The sequence below is a fragment of the Varanus komodoensis genome, unplaced genomic scaffold, assembly GCF_004798865.1.
Source record: "Varanus komodoensis strain SLA01 unplaced genomic scaffold, ASM479886v1 scaffold28, whole genome shotgun sequence".
NCBI classification, from domain to species: domain Eukaryota; kingdom Metazoa; phylum Chordata; class Lepidosauria; order Squamata; family Varanidae; genus Varanus; species Varanus komodoensis.
This window is the reverse complement of record NW_025335727.1, coordinates 9,570,774-9,591,495: the sequence shown is the minus strand read 5'-3', so window position 1 is coordinate 9,591,495 and position 20,722 is coordinate 9,570,774. Positions and strand designations below refer to the sequence as shown.

The 20,722-nt window shown below is 43.1% G+C and overlaps 1 protein-coding gene across 4 annotated transcripts in view; it reads left to right on the top strand.

The window, feature by feature from the left end:
• Positions 1-20,722, top strand: part of LOC123025681 (multiple epidermal growth factor-like domains protein 6) — a 243,179-nt gene that overhangs the window by 198,411 nt on the left and 24,046 nt on the right. For all 4 annotated transcript variants that reach the window (XR_006415151.1, XM_044434649.1, XM_044434647.1 and 1 more), the window contains exon 17: positions 14,373-14,504. Coding sequence is in view for 3 of the 4 variants with exons in the window: in XM_044434649.1 (XP_044290584.1) it covers positions 14,373-14,504 (132 nt within the window). In the remaining variant the exon portion in view is untranslated. The remainder of the gene's footprint in view (positions 1-14,372; positions 14,505-20,722) is intronic.

Genomic DNA, 20,722 nt, shown 5'->3' with positions numbered 1-20,722 from the left:
TCCTCAGGGGAGAGGTCTTCAGCCAGGTGCCCAGTCACAGCTGTAATAAAACCTGTGTTGATATTCCTGATGGAACCAGCTGCCCAGAAGGACCCCACCTAAATATTTTTAAACCTGGACAGGCTTGTATGGGAGAGGGCAGTGTTGCAGATAGCCTTATCCCAAGCTTTATAAGGCTTTGTAGGCTTATACCTGGCACTTTGGATTCTGCCTGGAAACAGACCAGTGGCCAGTGAAGCTGTTGTAACAAGGGAATCGCATGCTCCCTAAAATGTGCCACAGACAACTGCCTTCTGGATCAGCAGAAGTCTGCAAGCAGTTGTTCAAGGCAACCCCACGTACAGTGTCTTACGGCAGTCCAGACAGGATGTGATTAAGATGTGTGTGGTGGTCAGTCAGACACTTCTAGAAACAGGTAGAGTTGGTACAGGCAGAGTTGGTGGTACTTCAACCGCATGAGTGTATTTGTGGCTGCTGCCAAAACTTGGGCATCCATGTTGAGGACCAGGTCCAACCTCTGCCTTGGCAGCCTGAGTCTTCATGGAGACAGAACCTATCCAGCATAGCACTAAGTTTCTTCCTTACTCCTGCATATTATTTGTCTTCTCCCTCCCCTCCCCTCCCTCTCCCTGTGGACATTTCCTGCCTGTTTTTTGGCTGATCCAAAGCATTTTCCTTCTCATGTTCTTTTCCCTTTTCATTAAAGCAAATTCACAACTATTTGGAAAAGCAAGAAAAGGGAACATGCTGGTGTTGCTGGTCAACTTGTCATTTTTATTTATTATTTTTTAACCCCACCCATTAGCCAGAATGACTCTCTGGGTGGCTTACAAAACTCTTGCTGATGAAGAAGCAGCAAGGGCAATCCAGAAGGTATTTAATATGAGGCTCTGCTTACAGCATGTCTGGGACCACACCGACCTGTGCAGTAGCTCCTATAAGACATCACTCTTTTTTTCCCCTGGTGGGACACTTTAGAGGCTGGTGCAGGTAAGGAAGTGAGTCTCTTTTGGGGGCTGTATGAGCTACTGTTTGGAGAGAGGTCCACCTGCTTGTCCCAGAAGCCACGTCAAAAATGCCTGTGCCATCTGAAGAAGACTGCTTTTATGCTCATGTTGTAGCCAAAGCTGCTTAGCTTTAACACACCAACTGCTTCTTTGAAATTAGTTGCTAGTTACATTTATCCTACTAGGCACTATCAGTAAATGTTAAGAGTAGCAAGGTACAACCATGCATAGATAAATTCATGATCCTTATAAGGATGCACCATAATGGTATCTGTACCCACAAAAAGCATGGCTATTTTCAGTCATAACCAGCTGGCTTAGAGTTCTAACGAAATCACATTCATTAGAACTAACTATTCCTAGTTAAATGTCCCATGGAGTGCAACAGTAACTTAACCCTAAGGAGGATCATCACTCCATTCCTCCTCCTCCCCATTTTTTTCCTAGTGGACTCCCAACATCCAGCAGCTACTGAGCATGCATTGACCTCATCTAGCTGTGCTGTTTGGATTTTTTTTATTTTGCGAAGGTTTTTTAGAAAGGCCTTTTGGGGTACCTTTAGATGCTGATTTGGATGCCCGGTGGATGCCCGGTGGCCCTGTTTTGGCTGCAATGGTATCACAACTATAGCAATGCATTCAACATAGAAGTGAGTGAAGGACAAACACTTAGACAGGGCTCCAAGGCTGAGATGACATGTTCCCAGGGCTGAATTCAGTCCAGTCAGGGACCAAACTCCTGATCAGTAATGAGGAAAGACCCAATAATGAAGGCAGGTTTTCTTTCACATGCTCTGGCAGAACCTGCTGTTCTTGTGACGCACTCTAGAGGGCACCAACAGGCATTTGTTTAGCTGTTCAGAAATGTTCAGTATCTGGCATGCTTGGTTGGGATACAGCCAGCAGGAAGGACATACCACACCTTCCAGCAATGCCCGGAGGATATGAAAGATAGCAGATCACTCCAGCAAGGAAAACACATCTCGAGCTGCAAAGAAGAGAAAAAAGCATAATTCCATTTTGTATAAATGCACTCCTAAAAGGGGAATCAGCAACTTTCAGCCCCCATATCCACCATCAGAAGATGCAAATAAATAAAATGCAATCTTGTCCAAATCAATAAGTTAAATCTCAAAGTTAATTCCAACTCAAGCACATACCAGATTGCAAGCTTTTTTTTTTTTGTTATTTTCTTTTCAGATGAAAATCTGTTCATATTTGTGTGCCTGTTTTTCATATGTACAGATCAGCTATGCACATCTTTGAAAGGTACACATTCTTCACCCACTGTTTAAAGGACTCTGTGTACATCTTTCCAAAGTACTCATTTTAATGAGTATTTTTCCAATGCGCTCATGTTGCTGAACACATTCCTTCTGGTCCACAAATCATGCTGCAAGCTCAGAAAAGTATGGCCTTCAACTGTAGATTGCATCCAAGTTCCTGTTTTTCTTGTATGATCCTACCTATCCCAGGCAGATTCAGCATCATGGAGGAAACACCTCTCAAAGTGATGCCACTATTCTGCTTTTGCACTTAGGTGATTGACCCAAGGAGATGAAGAGTTAGGTGAAGGCAAGAGGAATCCTGTCATTTCCTGACCTATGCAAACAGGAGCATAAGAATAGCCGTGCTGGCTCAGACAGGTGCTCCGTCCAGCCCAGCACTCCAGTCACAGGGTGGCAAACCAGCTGCCCTCAGGATCCCTCCAGCAGGATGGCTGCAAGGATTCCACCTTCACTAGCTCCTCAGCAACCATGTCTGCTAGTGGAGGTAGCACATAGCAAACAAGGCTGGTAGCCATTGATAATTCCACTCTGCACTCTGCAAGGAAGTACCTCCTTTTACCTGTCCCGAACATCCCACCAATCACCTTCGCAGGGTGACGCCAGGTTCTGCTCTTATGAAAGATGGAGGAAAATGTCTCCTTCTTTACTTTCTCTGTGTCATGCATGAAAAAGTTCTTTTTTCTCTGTCCTGATCTCACTGCTGATAAATGTCCTCATTTGATGATACTGTGTCCTAACATTTAGCTTAGGCGTGCAGAAATGCATTCCTAGGGGCTATTCCAACTCTGTGGGGTTCCTCAGATAAGCAAGCTACCTCCGCAAGCCCTACTGCCTTTCCCGGGCCATTAGTTTTTCGGTTGGTTTGCCATTCTGAACATTTTGGTTGAAAGGTCTCAGAAATACACTGGCTTCTTTTGGCATTTTGGGTCCTGCCCTTTTTGCCTGTGGCCCACTCTGTCAGTGGGATATGACTGCTGAGAGCGCTTCTGAAATGGGATTTGGCCCTTGGCCTGAATGAGGTTCAGAACTCCAGATTTAGAAAGTGAACTTGATCAGTTGTCTTGTTGGGTGAACCCAGGGTATATGTCCCTTCCTGAGGGAGGTTTGAAATAGGCCTCAGATTTTAATCCAGGGGAAAAAACGAATCAGTTTAAAGTTTGGAAATGGTGTTGCTATGCCATTGGACTGATTGGAAAAGGCAGCTCTCTCGATTCTAACAGATCAGATCTGGCATTGTTTTTCTTCTTGCTCAGAGCACAAAAGCATCAAAAGAAGAGAAAAAGTATCACTGTTCACATAGTTACACCAATATTTGCCTTGGGGGGATGAATGATGTGTGTGTGAAACAGGAGCACTCACACACAAGTTGCTTTTGAGCAAAGGGTTAGTGCAACGGTCGGCAGGAGTGTATGGGAGTTTTTTGGGGCGATGCTATTGAACATGCACATTTATTTTAGCATCGTGCATAAGCAAGACTTGCCCATATTACCTTTGCTGCATCTCTTTGAGAGCACCCGGATAAAAATAATCCCAGTCTTATTTGACCGATTCTGCTTGCTGCAAAACAGAAAATGCCTTCGCAGAAGAGTTTTCTTACCAGGCAGCAAATAAACAAACTGTCCATCAGGCTTGTGGTGCTTGTTTGTTTTCAATAGAGACATTTTGAAGTGTAAGAAGAAGATGGTTGGTATAGCCAGCAAATGATTCCATTTGTTGCTTTTTTTAAAAATGCAGTAAAAGAAAGAAACAGCATCCGGAGTCTGTTATGATCATGCATTTTTGTGTGCCCAAGTGGTTTTGTGTCACACTCAATATACAAATGTATGTGTATGTTTTGAAAGATGGTCCATCTTAGCGTTTCTTCTCTTTCTTCTCTTTCTTCTCTTTCCTTGAACTGAGTTCCAGATGAATCTGATGTCTCCTGATTGGGCTTTTTGGGGGTTTTTTCTATCTTTCTCTCTCGCCAGCTCGTCAGGGCAGCAGTTTGTAACTGTAGGAATGGAGTACTCGGGCATCAAGTCACCACAGGGCATGAATATGCGCAGTGGGGTGGAAAGGACCAGTCTGTCAGGAAGGTGCATTGTACATTTCTACTTGGTCCCGGTTCTTCCAAACAGCAGATGTTATGGAAACCTATGTCTGGACTGTACCATTTAGAATGCAGGTAGGGATTCAGGTGGTTGAGGAATGCTTTAGGAAGTGCCCTTCTCATACACAACTGGGAGAGCTAAAGAGGACACCAGGACTTACCCCACCTGAATGTTCTCTCTTTCTGCCTCTCCACAGGCCCATCTGCCACGGTGTAATGGAGCCAAGGTGCACAGGGATGCAGCACGAGGTCTTAATGAACAGGGCTGCTGTTATGTTAGCATTCTGGCAGTCCTAAGAGCAGATGGGGGAAGAGAATTTTGCCAGCACCAATAGATTGCTCTCTGTTAGTTCTCCTGGACCTCTCAGCGGCTTTCGATACCATCGACCATGGTATCCTTCTGGATAGGCTAGCGGGATTGGGGGTCGGAGGCACTGCTTTGCAGTGGTTCCGCTCCTATCTCAACGGCCGATACCAGAAGGTGGTGCTGGGGGACTATGACTCTGCGCCATGGCAGCTATGCCATGGAGTACCACAGGGCTCCATTTTGTCCCCTTTGCTATTTAACATCTACATGAAACCACTGGGAGAGGTCATCAGGAGGTGTGGGCTGCGGAATCATCAGTACGCTGATGATACCCAGCTCTACCTCTCATTTTCCACCAATCCAGCTGAGGCAGTGGCTGTGCTGAACCGGTGCCTGGCCGAGGTAATGGGCTGGATGAGCGCCACTAAACTGAAGCTCAATCCAGACAAGATGGAGGTCCTGTTGGTGGGTGGCTCGGGCCTCAGGATGGGGGACTTGGGCCTTGTCCTAACCCTCTGAGGGACAGGGTTTGCAGCTTAGGAGTGCTCCTTGACCCTGAGCTGTCTCTAGAAGCTCAGGTGATGGCGGTGGCAAGGAGCACCTTCCTTCAGCTTCGGCTGATACATCAGCTGCGTCCCTTCCTGGAGAACGACTGCCTGGCGACAGTGACACACGCATTGGTAACTTCCTGATTAGACTTCTGTAACATGCTTTACGTGGGGCTACCCTTGAAGATGGTCCGGATACTTCAATTGGTGCAGAATAGAGCTGCCAGGTTGCTGACAGGGACTGGGTGTTGTTCTCATATAACCCCAGTTCTCTGTCAGCTCCACTGGCTCCCGATTGAAGTCCGGGCCCAATTCAAGGTGTTGGTTATGACCTATGAAGCCCTCAACGGCTTGGGACCTGGATATCTAAAGGAATGCTTGTGCCCATATATGCCCTCCCACCCCTTGAGATCAGCAACGGATGTCCTTCTCCGGGAACCCTCTGTGAATGATATTAGGAGGGTGAGTACCCGGAGGAGGGCTTTCTCTGCAGTGGCGCCCCATCTATGGACTGCGCTCCCCAGAGAGGTCCACCTGGTGCCGTCGTTATTTGTTTTTTGGCGCCAGGCTAAGACCTTTTTATTTAAAACTTATTTTAATTGTTAAATTATTGAATTAATTAGGATTTTAAAAATTTTAGCCGAGAATGCACCGGGGGTTTTTAAAAATTTTTAATTGTTATATTATCATTATTATTTATGTATGTTTTTATGTATTCTTTGTGAGTCGCCCCGAGGCTTTGTTGCGATGGGGGCGGCATAGAAATGTTTTAAATAAATAAATAAATAAATATTTTGGTCTTGAATGGGCAAATGAGAGCTGTTGTTTTTATAAAAGGCCTGCTCCTGGTGGAGGTGCAACTGCTAGAAATGGTTTGTTGACTATGAATTTTTGGATGTTCCTTGGGGGTAAGCCTAGAGGGACTGTTGTGTTGAACTCTTTCAAATGTTAACATTTGCCAGTTTACCTGGCCATCACCTGTCCTGTGGGAGGAATTCTAAGAGAGGGAAAAGATGGTAAGGAAGACCTCCGGCCTGCCACAGCTGGATTTCCCTACTTGTTCTCTTTCACTCCCCCTTCCTTCCTCACACACTCGCACATGCACACAGTCTTTAGGAGCCATTTGCAATTCACCGCAGTTTTTTCCTCAAATACTATGTGAGAGGGTGTTTCAGAGGGTGGGTGCCACTACTGAAATGGCCTGGTTGCCTGCTGTTGCCAGGTGACACTGGTACAACCAGTAAGGCTATCTTGGAAGCAGTAAGCGTCTGACTGTGTTTATACCTGGTCACCTAGTTGCTATGATTCAAGAGAGATTAAAATGTGAGCTGCACATACTCCGGGTTTTCCCTTTTTTTATTGTGTGTGTACTTTGTTGTTGTTTTTCTTCTCTAACCTATTGGAATCTAGAAGCAGTTGAAAAGCATGGAATGGTGGTGGTATAAAGAGAAACATTCCCTGTGTCTTTCACAACTCACCTGGCATCCACTTTGCTTCTGAAACACTATTCAGTCCACAGTTTGAAATTGCCTAACTGCACAACTGAAGGCACATGTTAAGGCATAGGTTGAATGAGACACATTTGCTCTGAACTGCTACTTATTAATTTCACAGGATTTAAATGTTGGTATTCCCCACCTGCAGTTCTACTACTTCAGGACTCTGCCCACTCATTTTGCTTCATGCTGTAGATCAGGCATAGAGAAATATAAAAGGGTTGTGATCCGGTCTTTTCTCTAACCTGGAAAGCTTTTTGCATTTCAGATGGATTATTATTTAATGATACAAAGATACAAGTTTTATCCCCCCTCCCCCAGACACACAAGCTTTTTGCAAGAGCTAGATTATTCAGTCTCAAACAAATAGCAAAAACTTGATAATCCTAGCATTTTAACAAGGTGCTTATATGGCACTTGTACTACGTACAAAAAACTGAAACATGTGCATGAAACATATACATGCCTATACAGCAACAGCAGAGTAAATCCAGAATCAACATACATTCCAGAAAAAGCAAATAGCTGTATACAAATGCCACTGTACTTAAAAGAGGAACTGTTAAATAAATGTAGTGTGCTATGTGTTAAAGAAAATGCTGTGAAAACAACTTGGTATTTGCGACTCTATGAGGGAGATTATAAATTGCCATTGAGTTCGATCCTTAGGTTTTGTGATAATAAGCTTCCCAGACTAGAAAATAACCCTAGCCCAATTCACAAATTTATTTTTGATGTAGTAATGTGATAAATCCATGTGATTTCCCCCTTCCACTGCATCATTTTTTCATGGTCAACTTTTTATTTCAGTTTTTCCTTGGGTGATAAGAATTGGAATTTGCTGTGTGTGCAAGAACTGGAAAGTCCATTGTGTTTCCCTTCTGTTGTAAATACTGAGCCTTACTATATCAGGGTACCCTCCAATCACTCTCATGGCACTATTCTGCAGCATAACGCCCCCCCCCCCCGCCCAAAATCACATCCTGGGTGAACAGCACATGAAGAAGATCCCAAGGTCAAGCCCTAGTGTTTCTAATTTTAAAAAGGGATTAGGTAGCAGATGCTGGGAAATATCTCATCTGGAGTTCCGGGGAATCTACTGTAGACAGGCTAGATGTCCCAACCAATGGTCTGATTCAGTCTGAGGCAACTTCCTGTGTTGATCTGATCCCACCCTTTCCTAAACATATTTGAGAATTCAGCCAAAGGCAAATAACTTGGTATCACCCATTCAGCAGAACCACTCTTGTAGAGTCCAGACTATGAGGCAAGATCTCTGATGAGTGGGAAAAGAGGCTTGCACAAAATCATTCACTAGCTCATTGATTCCTGGACAAATGACTTTTTCTCTTTTAAGGATTTGGCCAGGAAAAGATAACAGTGGTTATCTTTTCCCCCTTCTTTAATCAAACAGGAATGGCAATAGTATTGGGAATCCATTCCATATTGTTGTGTTTTCAGCTTCCCTGGTAGCTGCTGTAAGGGAATGTTGGGGAATAAGCAGATTACAGTATCCAAATGCAGACAACACAAAGGTGTGTGTGTGTGTGTGTGTGTGTGTGTGGTGATTGATTTTGGCAAGGGGCAAGCTGCAACCAGTCTTGGTTATATTCAAATGTAAACTGCAAAACAAAAGTGTCTTTTAATAACCTTTGTTGTGGATACTTTTTAATAACTGATTTCTATAACTGGAAGTATAGCTGCTGCAGTGTAATAATATGGGGTGGAAGGGCAGCTGTGTGTTTTTTCCTCCCAAAATGGGACCCCTGAACCCATGAGTCAAGAGAACTGTCTTATGTCCATATCACTCAACATTCAGGTGCAGAATACACTTTGCTCTATTTTTAAAAAAATTATCCCTACATACAGCCTGGGAGACTATCCTTCTGTATTAAATGAGTCAAAACATTATTCTTGGCAGCTTGCCCTCTGGGTTTGTATGGCAAGAATTGTGTGCAGTGTTGCCTCTCTCAAAACAAGGCTACTTCTAGTCTTGTGGCTGGACAGTGCATATGCCCTTGACTGGAATAGCTTGTCAACTAGTAAATTCTTGGGAATATTTTTGAGTTTCTTGGATTTAGCATATGATATAAGGCTTGGGGTGGGTTGCAGTATGTGAATAACAAGCACAGAATTGTATTGGTTAGATTGCCCAGTCTCCAAGATCCACTGGACAGTTTAATTCCTGAAGGTTATGGTGAAATGCTGTTTGTTCTCTTTCACTGAAGAGAGTGGACTGGGGAAGGCTGGAGAGAGCTGCAAGCAGAACTGGGGAGGTAGCCATGGTGGCATTGGTGATCATTGTCCAGGGAAATGCACTTGCCACCCAGGCTGGGTTGAGGACCTTTGTGATATGGGTAGGAACTCTGACTCTTAACCACTCATGACCCATCATAACCTCTTGCCCTAAATATTTGTGTTGTATCACTTGCAGTGAAGTAACATGTCCATAATGCTAACTTCACAGTATTTTGTGATGACGTGCTGTACCACAGTTCTGTGTCCCCTCCCACATGTTGTTTTCCAGATGCAGCAAAGCTTGCATACATCTTCTGAAGCTGCTATAATAACGTCACTTATACTGGGGGGGGGGGGGCAGGATGCTTTTCTGCCAAAATAAATGCATTCAGGGTTTCCTTCTTAACATGTTCCTTACTGAATCAACTGTTATGGCTCATCCTTTGTTCTCTGATCTTTTGCTGTTCTTTCAGGTTGGGTGACTCCTGTCTTGCTTTTTCTCCTTTCAAGGTATGACTTCCATCCCTTCCTTCATCTCTGCCACCCTAGTGGCTCCCTGTCTGCATGTGCTGTCTCATGCATAATAGATAATGGGGCACATGGCTTCCATTTCCATCTCTGTTCAAGGGCTTAAGTGCCTCAGCTGTAGATAAAGTGTTGTATAGAACCTGAAAACCTTCCTTTAAGTGTCATCGTCATCATCATATCCCATCCCTTTTCCCTCAACGAACCCATTGCAGCTTGCCTAATCCTCCTCTTCCTCTACCTCTTCCCCATTTTATTCTCACAACAAACCTGTGCGGTACGTTAGACTGAGGGTCAATGACCAGGCCAAAGTGACCTTCATGGCCATGTGAAGCCTATAACCAGGGTCTTCTGAGTCCCAGTCCTGCACTCTTAACCACTTCAGTTCTCTGGATGATTTATAAAATATAATCTTCATGACTCATCTACATGGGTCAATGTGCAGATTTGGATTTCCCATCTTTTCATCATGTCTTTGTGCTAAATTTTGCTTCATCAAGAAGTTCAGAACTGGGAGATGGAGGAGAGTAGAATGGGGCCCTATCAATCTCAAATGCCATGTGGGCCTCTGGAGGGACCCAACTGGCTGGTGTACTTGATCACTCCCTAATTCCTTATTTTATTTTCAACATCCTTCTGCCTCCTTTTCCCTTTCCTGCCTTCAAAGATCAGATTGATTGTCATGTCCTGGGGCATGGCTGAGATTTCCTCAATGAATATAGTCTGTTAGGATGTAGATGCATACAATGCTCTGCTCTGTTCTTTCACTCACATTTGCAGCACGTGCTCTGACATGTTAGATCCTGCAAAATTTTATTTATTATAATGTTTTTCAGCCCATGAAATGGGTTTATGTGTGTAATCTTACTAATGGGAGCTGCTTTTAAAGCTCTTAGCCCAATGGGGGCCAGGAGTGGTTTCTGTTCTGGTCATACCTTCCTTTCCCATGTAACCTGGTGAGGCAGCATGGCTTCAAACTGAGAGACAATGAATGAGCCAATAAAAGTGCCATGGCTAGTCAGTCATTAGTGAAGTGGGATCCTAAAATTTGAATCAGGAATAGGGAATGGGGAGCAAGGACAGTGTCAGAGCCTAAATTAGGGGAGCCAAGTGCAAACTCAAGGCTGGCACTAAGGTTTGAAACCTAGCAAAGAACCCACAAACGAGCTGATTTTCATCATTGCAGCCTGCTTTTTGACTGCCCTCTCAGTTGGACAAGGCAGCCCTGTTGGCATGGAGAAGGAGCAGTGGCTGATGCTGCCCTCGTGGTGATTGCCCCCTTGCATGGTAAGCCAGCGGGTCGTAGCACCAATGAGGGAGAGCTGCAGCAGCAGGCTGCAATGCTGGTGAGAAGGCGGACTCCTTAGGCAGAGGAACCATCTAGCCTTGCAAGCATAGGAGTGTCTTTCCTATGAACCCTCCAAAGGCTAGAACAGGCACTGCTAGGAACAAGGACAAACCTTGCTGGATCAAACCAACAGTCCATCTCACCCAATATCCTGTTTCCAATATCTGGCCAGATTCCACTAGGAAACCACAAGCAAGGCATGGCCACAAGAACCTCCCTTCTCAGTCCCCAACACTGGCATTCAGAGGTATAGTCCTTCCAAACATGGAGGTTCTCTTGAACTGTTATGGCAAATCACATTCTCCATAAATATGCTTTTCTAAAAAGCTGTCTAGCTACCGGCCATCAGCGAGGGGGAGAAAATCGAAAAAAGAAATGGCACAGTACGTTAAGTATTTTTGCCACTTCTCTTGTCTCTTCAAAGTCATCTCTCCCGACCCTTGATTCCAGTAATAGGATGGGAAATAAAATGCCTTTCTATGTACTATTTTTATAACCCTCTTTCATGTCCCAACCTGCATTCCTTAATAATTTATCCAAATTTTGAAAAGTCCTTTCCCCTTCGAGAAAGGTGTCCCAACCTTCTTGATTGATTTGCCTTTACCTTTGAAACTCCATCACACTTCAGTGCCATTGAGCGGGTCATATTACTTAAGCTTGTTTGTCCCTCTAACAAGAGAGCCTTCTGTTGTTTTTCTCCAGCTTGCTTGGCTGGCTTCTATGGCAAGGGTTGCGCCGAGCACTGCGAATGCCCTGCTGGAGTCCCGTGTAACCATGTGAGTGGAGCATGTGGCTGCCCTCCAGGTTTTGTGGGCAGCAGTTGTGAAAGGAGCAAGTCCTTTCATTGGTTTCTGTCACCAGGGAAGTGAGCCCAAAGGTTGCTGCCGGCGTGCTCTTGCAGGGCCCCAAGCCAGTCATGGCAGCCATATGCGAAGCATGCATTCTGCATTTGTTGTCCAAGGAATGCTGGAAAATCAGCCCTGAGGCACAAAGGGAATGGTTTAGATGTGGTTACCTAAACTTTCTAGCCTTGCAGTTTGCTTGTGGAAGCTGAAAATGACTGAGGCCCACCAGTCAAAAACAGTGGCCAATGAAGATGTAGTGTGGCATAATCAGCTGATGATTATTGGTGCCATTTTTATTATCCATTCCCTCTTTTAAAATGGCTGAATTGTGTTTATTTATTTACATATTTCAGTTTTATACAACCTAACAGCCAATGGTTTGCAACACTTCCTACAAATAGAATACCATAACATCAAAACAGAAACATTTTAACACAAATATTAAAACAAACTGAAGTAATGTAGAATGAAGGGCAGCTCTGTAAAAATGCATGCATATCCAAGTATATCTTGAAAAGTCTTAGCATAAAGGGTTCTCTTAACCTGTGAGGAAGATCTGAACCAGTAAGCATGCCTCTATAGAAGCAAGCAAGGTTTATCAGACAGACAATGCATGTAGGGCAGAGGCCAGACAACTCTCTGCCTGGAATATAGTTAACGGAGCTTATATACAATTTCTGTTTGCACGAGTGCAATACAGATGAGCTGATACAGAGAAAGCTACATTCTGACTAAAACAAGCTCAAAGCCATTTACAGAAAGGGGCACTCACCCAGCAATCACACTCCAAGTTCAGACAGTTTTATCTGTTTTCATTTCTCTTATCTCAGTTTTTCTCTTTCATGTCTTGCTTTGAGTTTGGTTGCTTCTGACTTATAAGCTTTTGCTGTTTGGCCTTCACATTTCCTAATAAGAAGTTGTCTGCTTCAGGAGAAAGCCATTGTTTCATCACTCAGCACCAAAAGATAAAGGTTAGCACCAGGTGGACTTCAGTGGACAGGCATTCCATAGATGGGGGACCTCCACTGAAAAAGCCTTCCTTCTTGTTGCTGCCCTCTGAGCTTTCTTGGAGTTGGCTTTCAGAGGCAGGCCCCACATGTTGAATGTAGTGTCTGAGTAGACTGCAATTAGAAGAGGCACTCCATCAAGAATTGTGGTCCTAAGCTGTGCAACACTTCATAGGTTAAAAGCAACATCTTGAGTTGAGCTCAGAAGCATACAGGCTGCCAGTGTAAGTGGGCCAGAAATGTTCTTGTATGTTCTTTGCCACAGCTATTTCCTTACGGGAGGGAGTTTCAGCTCTTCCCAAGTTAAGGACAAACATTTTGCTCTGGAGTATCATCAGTCAGAAATAATTACAGGAATAATTCCCCAATCCAGAGGCAGAGTCTACCATGGGGCCTGTGACCACCAGTGTGAACATGGACACCTCATTTATTTATTTATTTATTTAGGGAACTTCTATGCCGCCCCATTCACCGAAGCCTCGGGGCGGCTCACAATCTGCCCACAGAGCTCCTTTTAGTGCCCACAGAGCTTCTTGTCTAATGCTAAAGAAAGAATGCTAAAGACATAAGGAAAAAAAAACTATTTCTTAAGGATATTTTAAACTACTTTATTGGGAGTTTGCCCAGTTGCAAAGTAGCTGTTCTGTTCTTTATTCAGGTTAATTTTTAAAATTTGGACTTGAAAGAATGGATTTGTATTTGTGAGATCAGACCACACTTTTCCGTTAGTATCACCAGTTTGCTTCCTGGAAGATGAGTACTTGTGACAGTGGGCATGCTTTCCATGGTAGCCATCATATGGTCATAGCACAGGGAGGTCAAGCAAAGAGGCAGTGAGTAGTTATACCCAGCACCCTGAGATCCTTCCCACAAGTGCTGCTAACCCACCATTTGTCCCTTAACCTGTACTTACGACACCCATCCCTATGCCCCAAGTGCAAGACCTTGCATTTATCGTGCATTGAATGCCATACTGTTGCACTTGGCTCACTTCCATAGTCTGTCCAGATCCTTGTGTATCCAGAGTGCCTGCTCCTCAGTTGAAAATACCGTCATCGTCACCATCATTGTCATCTCTATACTGCCCCACAGCTGAAGCCCTCTGAGGAATCACACATTGTACACCCGTGTGTAGATAAGCCCTGAGTAACCTGGATGTTTTTCCATGGCCAGTAACTCTACATTACTGCAAATAGGCACGTAAAACATGTACTTGTATTTGTGGTAGGCAGCACCACCCATAACATAAACCACAAAGCTTTTGTGTGGGCCCCCAGGACAGAGAGAAACCCAAGGAAGGACCTGCATAAACATTTAAAACTCACTTGAAGCTGTAAGGCATCTGCAGAGGAGAGAGTCGCCACACATATGTGGGGAGGGGACTCTCCTGAGTTTATTATTTTAGTCGATTTTCCTTGACATCAACCTATGACTTTCTCTAAGTGACAAGAAAATTGCAACTGGCCCTTGACAGTTGGGCACAAATTGACTGAACAAAACAAAATCAAACTGCAAAGTAATCCCCAAGCAAACGTAATAAACCCAAAGTCCCAGAGGGCAACATTCTTCTGCAGGCAGTGGTCTTATTGAATAAATTCTACCCCGCTCTTTGTTTGAGTGCTATGTTTATCAAGACAAATGTAATTCATCGGTTTACATTTCCTCTTCCCTCAGCTTGTCTGCCAGGCACATACGGAGAGAACTGTAACCAAGTGTGTCAGTGCTCTGGAAAGAATGAAGAGTGCCATCACGTCACAGGCCAATGCGGCTGCCGGGCGGGTTACTACGGGATCCATTGTGACCTTCGTAAGTGACGTTCTTTCTCCATCACTGTCCCAGACAAGCGTGTGGTTGATTGGCTAGGAGTGGATTTAAGAATCCCATCCTTTTAATGAAAACTTGAGACTTTTTTAGACTTCTGAAAACTTCAGCCTTCAGAGAACATTTAAAAGAAAGTTTGTAAGCAGAAGGGTAGAAACTCTTGCATGTAATGAAGTGCATGCCACTGTAGCTGAAGAGAAAGGTTTAGGTTGATGTCAATTTTTGATATCAAAAGTTAAACAAACTGGTGGAAGGTCTGAGTACCTTTCTGGATTGATGCAAAGCATTTTTATTCATGGAATTATTTTGGTCATATTATGTTTTAGGATGTGTTCTTGTTTGTCTCCTATGCATGTGTACAGTACATTGGAAGTTAAGGACCATTTTGTTAATGCTGGCTTTTGTGGGAAGGAGAGTCAGCATATTTGCAATGTTTAACCAGCAAAGTTCAGTGGCGAGAGCCTTGGTTTCAAATACATGGTCAACAATGACCTTCCTTGTTGATATATCCCCAGTCTCAGTTCTCCCTGTGCAAAGTGGGAAGTCATAGACTCAGTTCTTGAATTCGTTTTGATGGGGTCATCATAAAATGACTTTATTCTATCAATTCCACATAGTTAATATTTCTTGCGTGTGTGTGTAAGAATACACTACTTGGTGTAGTATCAGCTGGTACTGATCAAATCTAATAACTTCATTCTTCTGGTCTTTCCCTTGACATAAGAAATAACTGTCCCCATGCAGACAATTATATATGTAAAAGTTCCATATGAACTCAGACAAATAAAAGCAAGTTATGAAAACTATACTATTTGAGAACTGAATGCAGAAATTAGACCTTGTGGATCTGCAATCAGTTTGAGAACCTTAACATTTTCATCCAGAAAGGGGGAAATGACACATGGGGGAAGTTTATTTAGCTGGACTTTTTTCTGGCTGAAGTAGGATCTGCAGGAACAGATCCTGGATGCTGTATTCATAGCATGTGGATGATGTGCATCCCATTTGATCCCAATGTACTCTAGATCGCATGCTTGAATATGTTCAAGAAGAGATGAAAATGCACAACTTCAGCCATTCTGTGCTGTTAAAATGCTAAAGAAATTATATGCGCAGCGAGAACCTGCAATAATGCACACATCAGGAATTAGTGGAAATTTACAAATTGCAGTATTATGGATTTGGCTATCAGTTTTGAAAATAAGTTTGGTATAGTATATATCTGTCTGGCTATTTATATTCCATGCATTTTATTGCTTTAAGAAGCTCTAAACCTCACTAAGCCTTTGGGACAGGGTGGGGCATACATTGAAACAAAAGAACTGATTTATAGGCAGGCGGAATTTATTGCAAAGCACATTCTGCTGGGAAAAGGAGTCCTTTCCAATTATCCATTTACAGTTTTATTAGTGCTAAAAGCATTAATTGATGGATTGGTATGATTAATCAGTGCATTCATCACAGACATTAAATGATGTAAAGTTTTGAAACAATGGACTGAAATTAATTATATCTCTGTTAAAGGATGTTTAATACACATAGGAACATAGAAAACAAGATGTGTGCATCACCTTGATTTAGTCAATGCACTTCCCATGAAATTCCTTATTGATATATATTTCAGTTAGTAAATATGAGAGTTTCTACTCTCATATCAAAACAGAGAAATGGAGCAAGTCAGGGAGGGCCTCCCAGGCCATCTAGTCTGACCCCCGAGAAACCACTGAGGGCAACCACTGAGAAAGCAATGCAAAACTTTCTCAGGGCTTACTCTTAAACTGTGGAATCACCTGCCTAGAGAGATGCATTAGATATCCCAGAGTGCTACTTTCAAGAGGGAATTAAAGATGTATCTTTTCCAACAAGCCTTCCCAGACTTGTTTTATGCTTCTTTGTAGTCTAGATTTGAAATATTGTTGGTTTTAAACTTTTGCAAACCACCCAAAGTCTATGGGAATGGGGCAGTATATAAAAACCAAAATAGATAAATAAACTGGAGAATACAGCTCCAGAGAAGTATCTGTAGAAATTTTAATGGAAGTTACAAGAGTGGCAGTTTCTTGAAAGATGGATGGATTTCACATGCCACTTGCCTCTTGACGACATAGTGCATAACCCTATTATGCAAGATTCACACTAACCCACCATTTATTTAAGGAGATAAGGCTTCCAGGGAACGGAGTTTAGTTTGTTAAAGCGGCTTTATACATTTTAAAAAATATAACCTATAAACTCTAATTAAATGATAACATATCTTTTTTTTCCCAGTCTTTTCAAGCTTATTCAGCCTCAAGTCCATAAGTTAAATCTGGTATGGTTGATGTCCCAAGTTGGCAAGCCATGCTCACTTTCCCCAGCCATTGGTCATTTAGTGCTTTCCCAGTCTTTATCCAAGGTTCTCCCATTCTTAAAGGCTGAAATGCATGTCGTTGTCGTCATCGTCATCATCATCTCCTTTCTATACCACCCAATAGTTGAAGTTCTCTGGGTGCTCACAACAATTCAAATAACTCAGCCTTGTAGGGACAACGAGAGCTATTTTGGGAAGGTTTTGTTGCCCTTTTAGCCTTAATCTAATCCCACCACTGAAATGCACACCCTTGAAAGCTTTTTCTGAAATTGAATTGGATCCTTCATCTGAAAGAGGTTCAACATTCCTGCTTCATCCGGATGACCCTCAGATTTTTGGTGAACTTGGCAACCAGACCAAATTTGTAATATCCAGGTCACAGATCAGGGAAGAGGCAAGGTCTTGGCATTGATGTCATGCCAACTTTCAGAGCCACTCAGCAGCAAGACCTCTCCTGCTTCCTGAGGGCCTTCAAAGGTCAGCATGGCTGTGGGAAAAAGCCCCGCCCCTTCTCCTGCATGGTGCTCACCATATTTGTGATTTCTCTTAACTATGACTTAAGCAGACTTAAGCATCTTTACTTAACCCTGTAAAGATGACATCCCTTCTTAAAACTGTATTCTGAGGGAAAATAAGGACAGTATGCTGGAAAGAGGAAACAGCAACTGAACAGAGAATTGATATGTTCACAGTATCTCTGATACAGGAAAATAAAACTGTTTCTTATCTTACAGTTTCTGAGGTGCTGTGAATGTCTGAGCTTCCTGTCCTTTCTCACCATAGTGACAAAAATTGCTGCTTCAGATTTATAGACCACTTTTCTGCTTTTAAGGTCCTCAAAATTGGAAGCAGAAAGAGCACATGAGGTTGCAGGGAAAAGACCTTGGGAGGAAAATATGATGTAAATGGGGTGATGGCTTATATTGACTTGCCCTAGCAAAAAGTCTCAGGAAACCTTGAAAACAAGCACACAAATTAATAGGCTAAATTTTACTCTTAGTCTTGTAACAGTTTTTTTATGAAGAATTTGCTACATCCTTCTTAATGCATGCCGACTAACCCTGAAAAAGTTTCCTGAAAGCTGGTTATAAAAAGGACATGCTGCAAGTGACAATAAATCAAAAGCAATCTGTAAAGTCAGCTTTTAGATTGCACGGCCTTCATAGGAACAATCAAATTAAAACAAATTGCTATCTTGAATTGAAGAATGGAGAATATCCTGAAGGACGTATTGTTGGTTGGCCAAGCCCTCCTTAATAATCACTTAGGAGGGAAAAATCTGCAGAGCTATATGCCTAAGAATGAGTTTTTAAGACTTCAGTTACATGGTTTGTATAGTGGAACAAATGTGGGGCCTGATTTAAAAAAAAACCTGACTGATGTGATTAAACAGAAAGATATAATTTGTATTAACAGTTAAATTTGGTATTTGCTTCTTGGTCATATCCTCTTGTAAGAATAACAGTAAAATACCTTCCTTTCCCTTCTAACTTGAATTTTGGCAGTCTCTGTTATTTGCTACATACATGCTAAGAAGAAAGCGCACTCCAAGAGTAGAGCTTTTATAGTCTGCTTCCTTCTTTAATAACTGATACCAGAGGAATATGTGGAATTTCATCCCAGGGCTAAAGGAATACTCATAATGAAGAAGATGCCTTAGTCAAACTGTTGTTCCATAAGCTTCAAGGTTGTCTGCACTGACCAGCAGCTGCTCTTCTATTCCTATTTGGAATTGCTGGGATTTGAACCTGGGACATTTGGAATACAAAGCATAGGCAGTTCATCCATAGACTTACATCTCTGGGTTGTGCAGCATGTGATGCCTTTACAGCAGCAGAATGTCTACACAGGCAACAGTGGAAAAGCACTGATGTGACCGGGGGTCCAACCTTGATATGAAATGGCCCATTCACACCTGCAAGTCAGTTCTTGATGTCCATTTATCAAATGATGGGGACACAAAACTGCATGCACCATTGAGATGGTTTCTAATCTTCTTCAGTAGAAAGAAATGCATTCATCTGATATCCATTCACTAAGAGGAAGGAGGGGTGTGCTTTCAACAGACCTTTTCAGCCACTGCTGAGGGAGTGGAGATAAATGACTTTGAACTGAAGTTGCCCAAATATTTCACGATCGAGTCCTGTAGGCACAATCAGCTAAGCACTGCTTGTGTTTCATTCTCTCTAATGAAAAGGCCTTTTATATGCCTTCCAGAAGACCACCAGTGAAATACAGCAACGATGCATGCATGGGGATTCATTCATTCATTCATTCATTCATTCATTCATTCAACCCTCCTGGCAGGGTTGTCTCTATCAAGGTGACTTAAAACAATCTATAATGATACCTTATAGCCCTTAAAAGCATGACGATGCTAAGTTCTGGGGAGTCTTAGGATGCTGCAAAGAAGAAGCAGCTGCTAGAACCAGGAAAATAGATGTTGCGAGAAAGCAAAAGTCGAATGCGTGGGAGAAATCGAGTCATGCACTTTCCCCACTGCCCATCTGATGCTGCAAAGGGTGTGATCCAGAACATAAGAGCAACTAGAGGAGCTGCTTAACCATTTCGCTTCCTTTTCCCCATCTTCGTGTTCCAACATATGCAGTCCCAGTATCTTTTTCCATGGAAAGAAAGCCATCATGTGAGAAGGTGGCATTTTTTAAATGGAAAAACCGTGGCAGAGAGAAGAGTTAACCAACATCTTATCTCCCAACCCCTGAAAACACACACACACACACACACACACACACACAGAGAGAGAGAGAGAGAGAGAGAGAGAGAGAGAGAGAGAGAGAGAGAGAAGCCACTGCTTTTCATTAAAAAGACACCAGAAAACTGTATGGCTGCCTTGTAATCTACTTCAGTCTTCAGAGTAAAGAATATTAGTCTAGATCAACCTTCCTACCCTGGGAAACCATATGCAATGGGGATGATGGGAAATTGTAGTTCCACACCTCTGGAGGGCACCGGGTTGGGGAAAGCTGGATTAAATGGACCAACAGACTGATCAGCTAAAGATAAATCAGCTTCATATATACCAGATGGCCAGTGCTTGGTTGGTGGAGAAACTTGTACATTTAACTAAGGAGACGCCGTGTTCAAACCACTAAAGAAAAACCGCCTTAGGCTGATACAGTAAAGGACAAAATTGGACTTGTGTACCATCTCCAGAGTAGCAGCCCCCATTATGCAGCTTAAAAACAGGTTCAATACAGAAAGCCTCTCCCAAAGAACTTGAGCTGGACTGTGTCCAGCCAGCATGTGGTTGGATATGGTTGGAAACCTTTCCTGGCAACAATTGCTATACTTATAGTACTATGAGAGGGGGAAAAAGCAGCAGAAGAAATTATCCATAAAAGGTGTAGCTGGCTGGTAAGCAGAGCCTTTGAGCCGCCAAGAGCAACTAGGCTTTCATGTTCTCGAATTTTGGAGTGAAGAATTGAAAAAGTGTCTTGGCAGTGACCAAAGGAAGCAGATAGCTGAGCAATAAGAATCGCTTTATTCAACCATAAATCAGGGCAAAGACAAATGCCTGATCTGCAGCAGTTTAAGAAAAAGAAAACTCAACATCTAAATTTGCTGTGGCGAACAGTAAACATCACAGTATCACTCAGCCATATCCAGAGAAAAGGCACATTGAAATTGGGTGTTTGAACTGGCGCGGAGCAGCGGTTGAGGGTGAGATGTCCTTTTTGTGAGGAACGTGGGGCTGCTGATTAACATGGCAGCCCTGTGTTATTCTCCTTCCTGCTGCCTAAGATGTGGAAGGAATGTGGACGAGACAGAATGCACTGCAAGGTATGGGGACATGGATGCATTCACTTAAGTGTAACGGACAGGGAGACAGAAC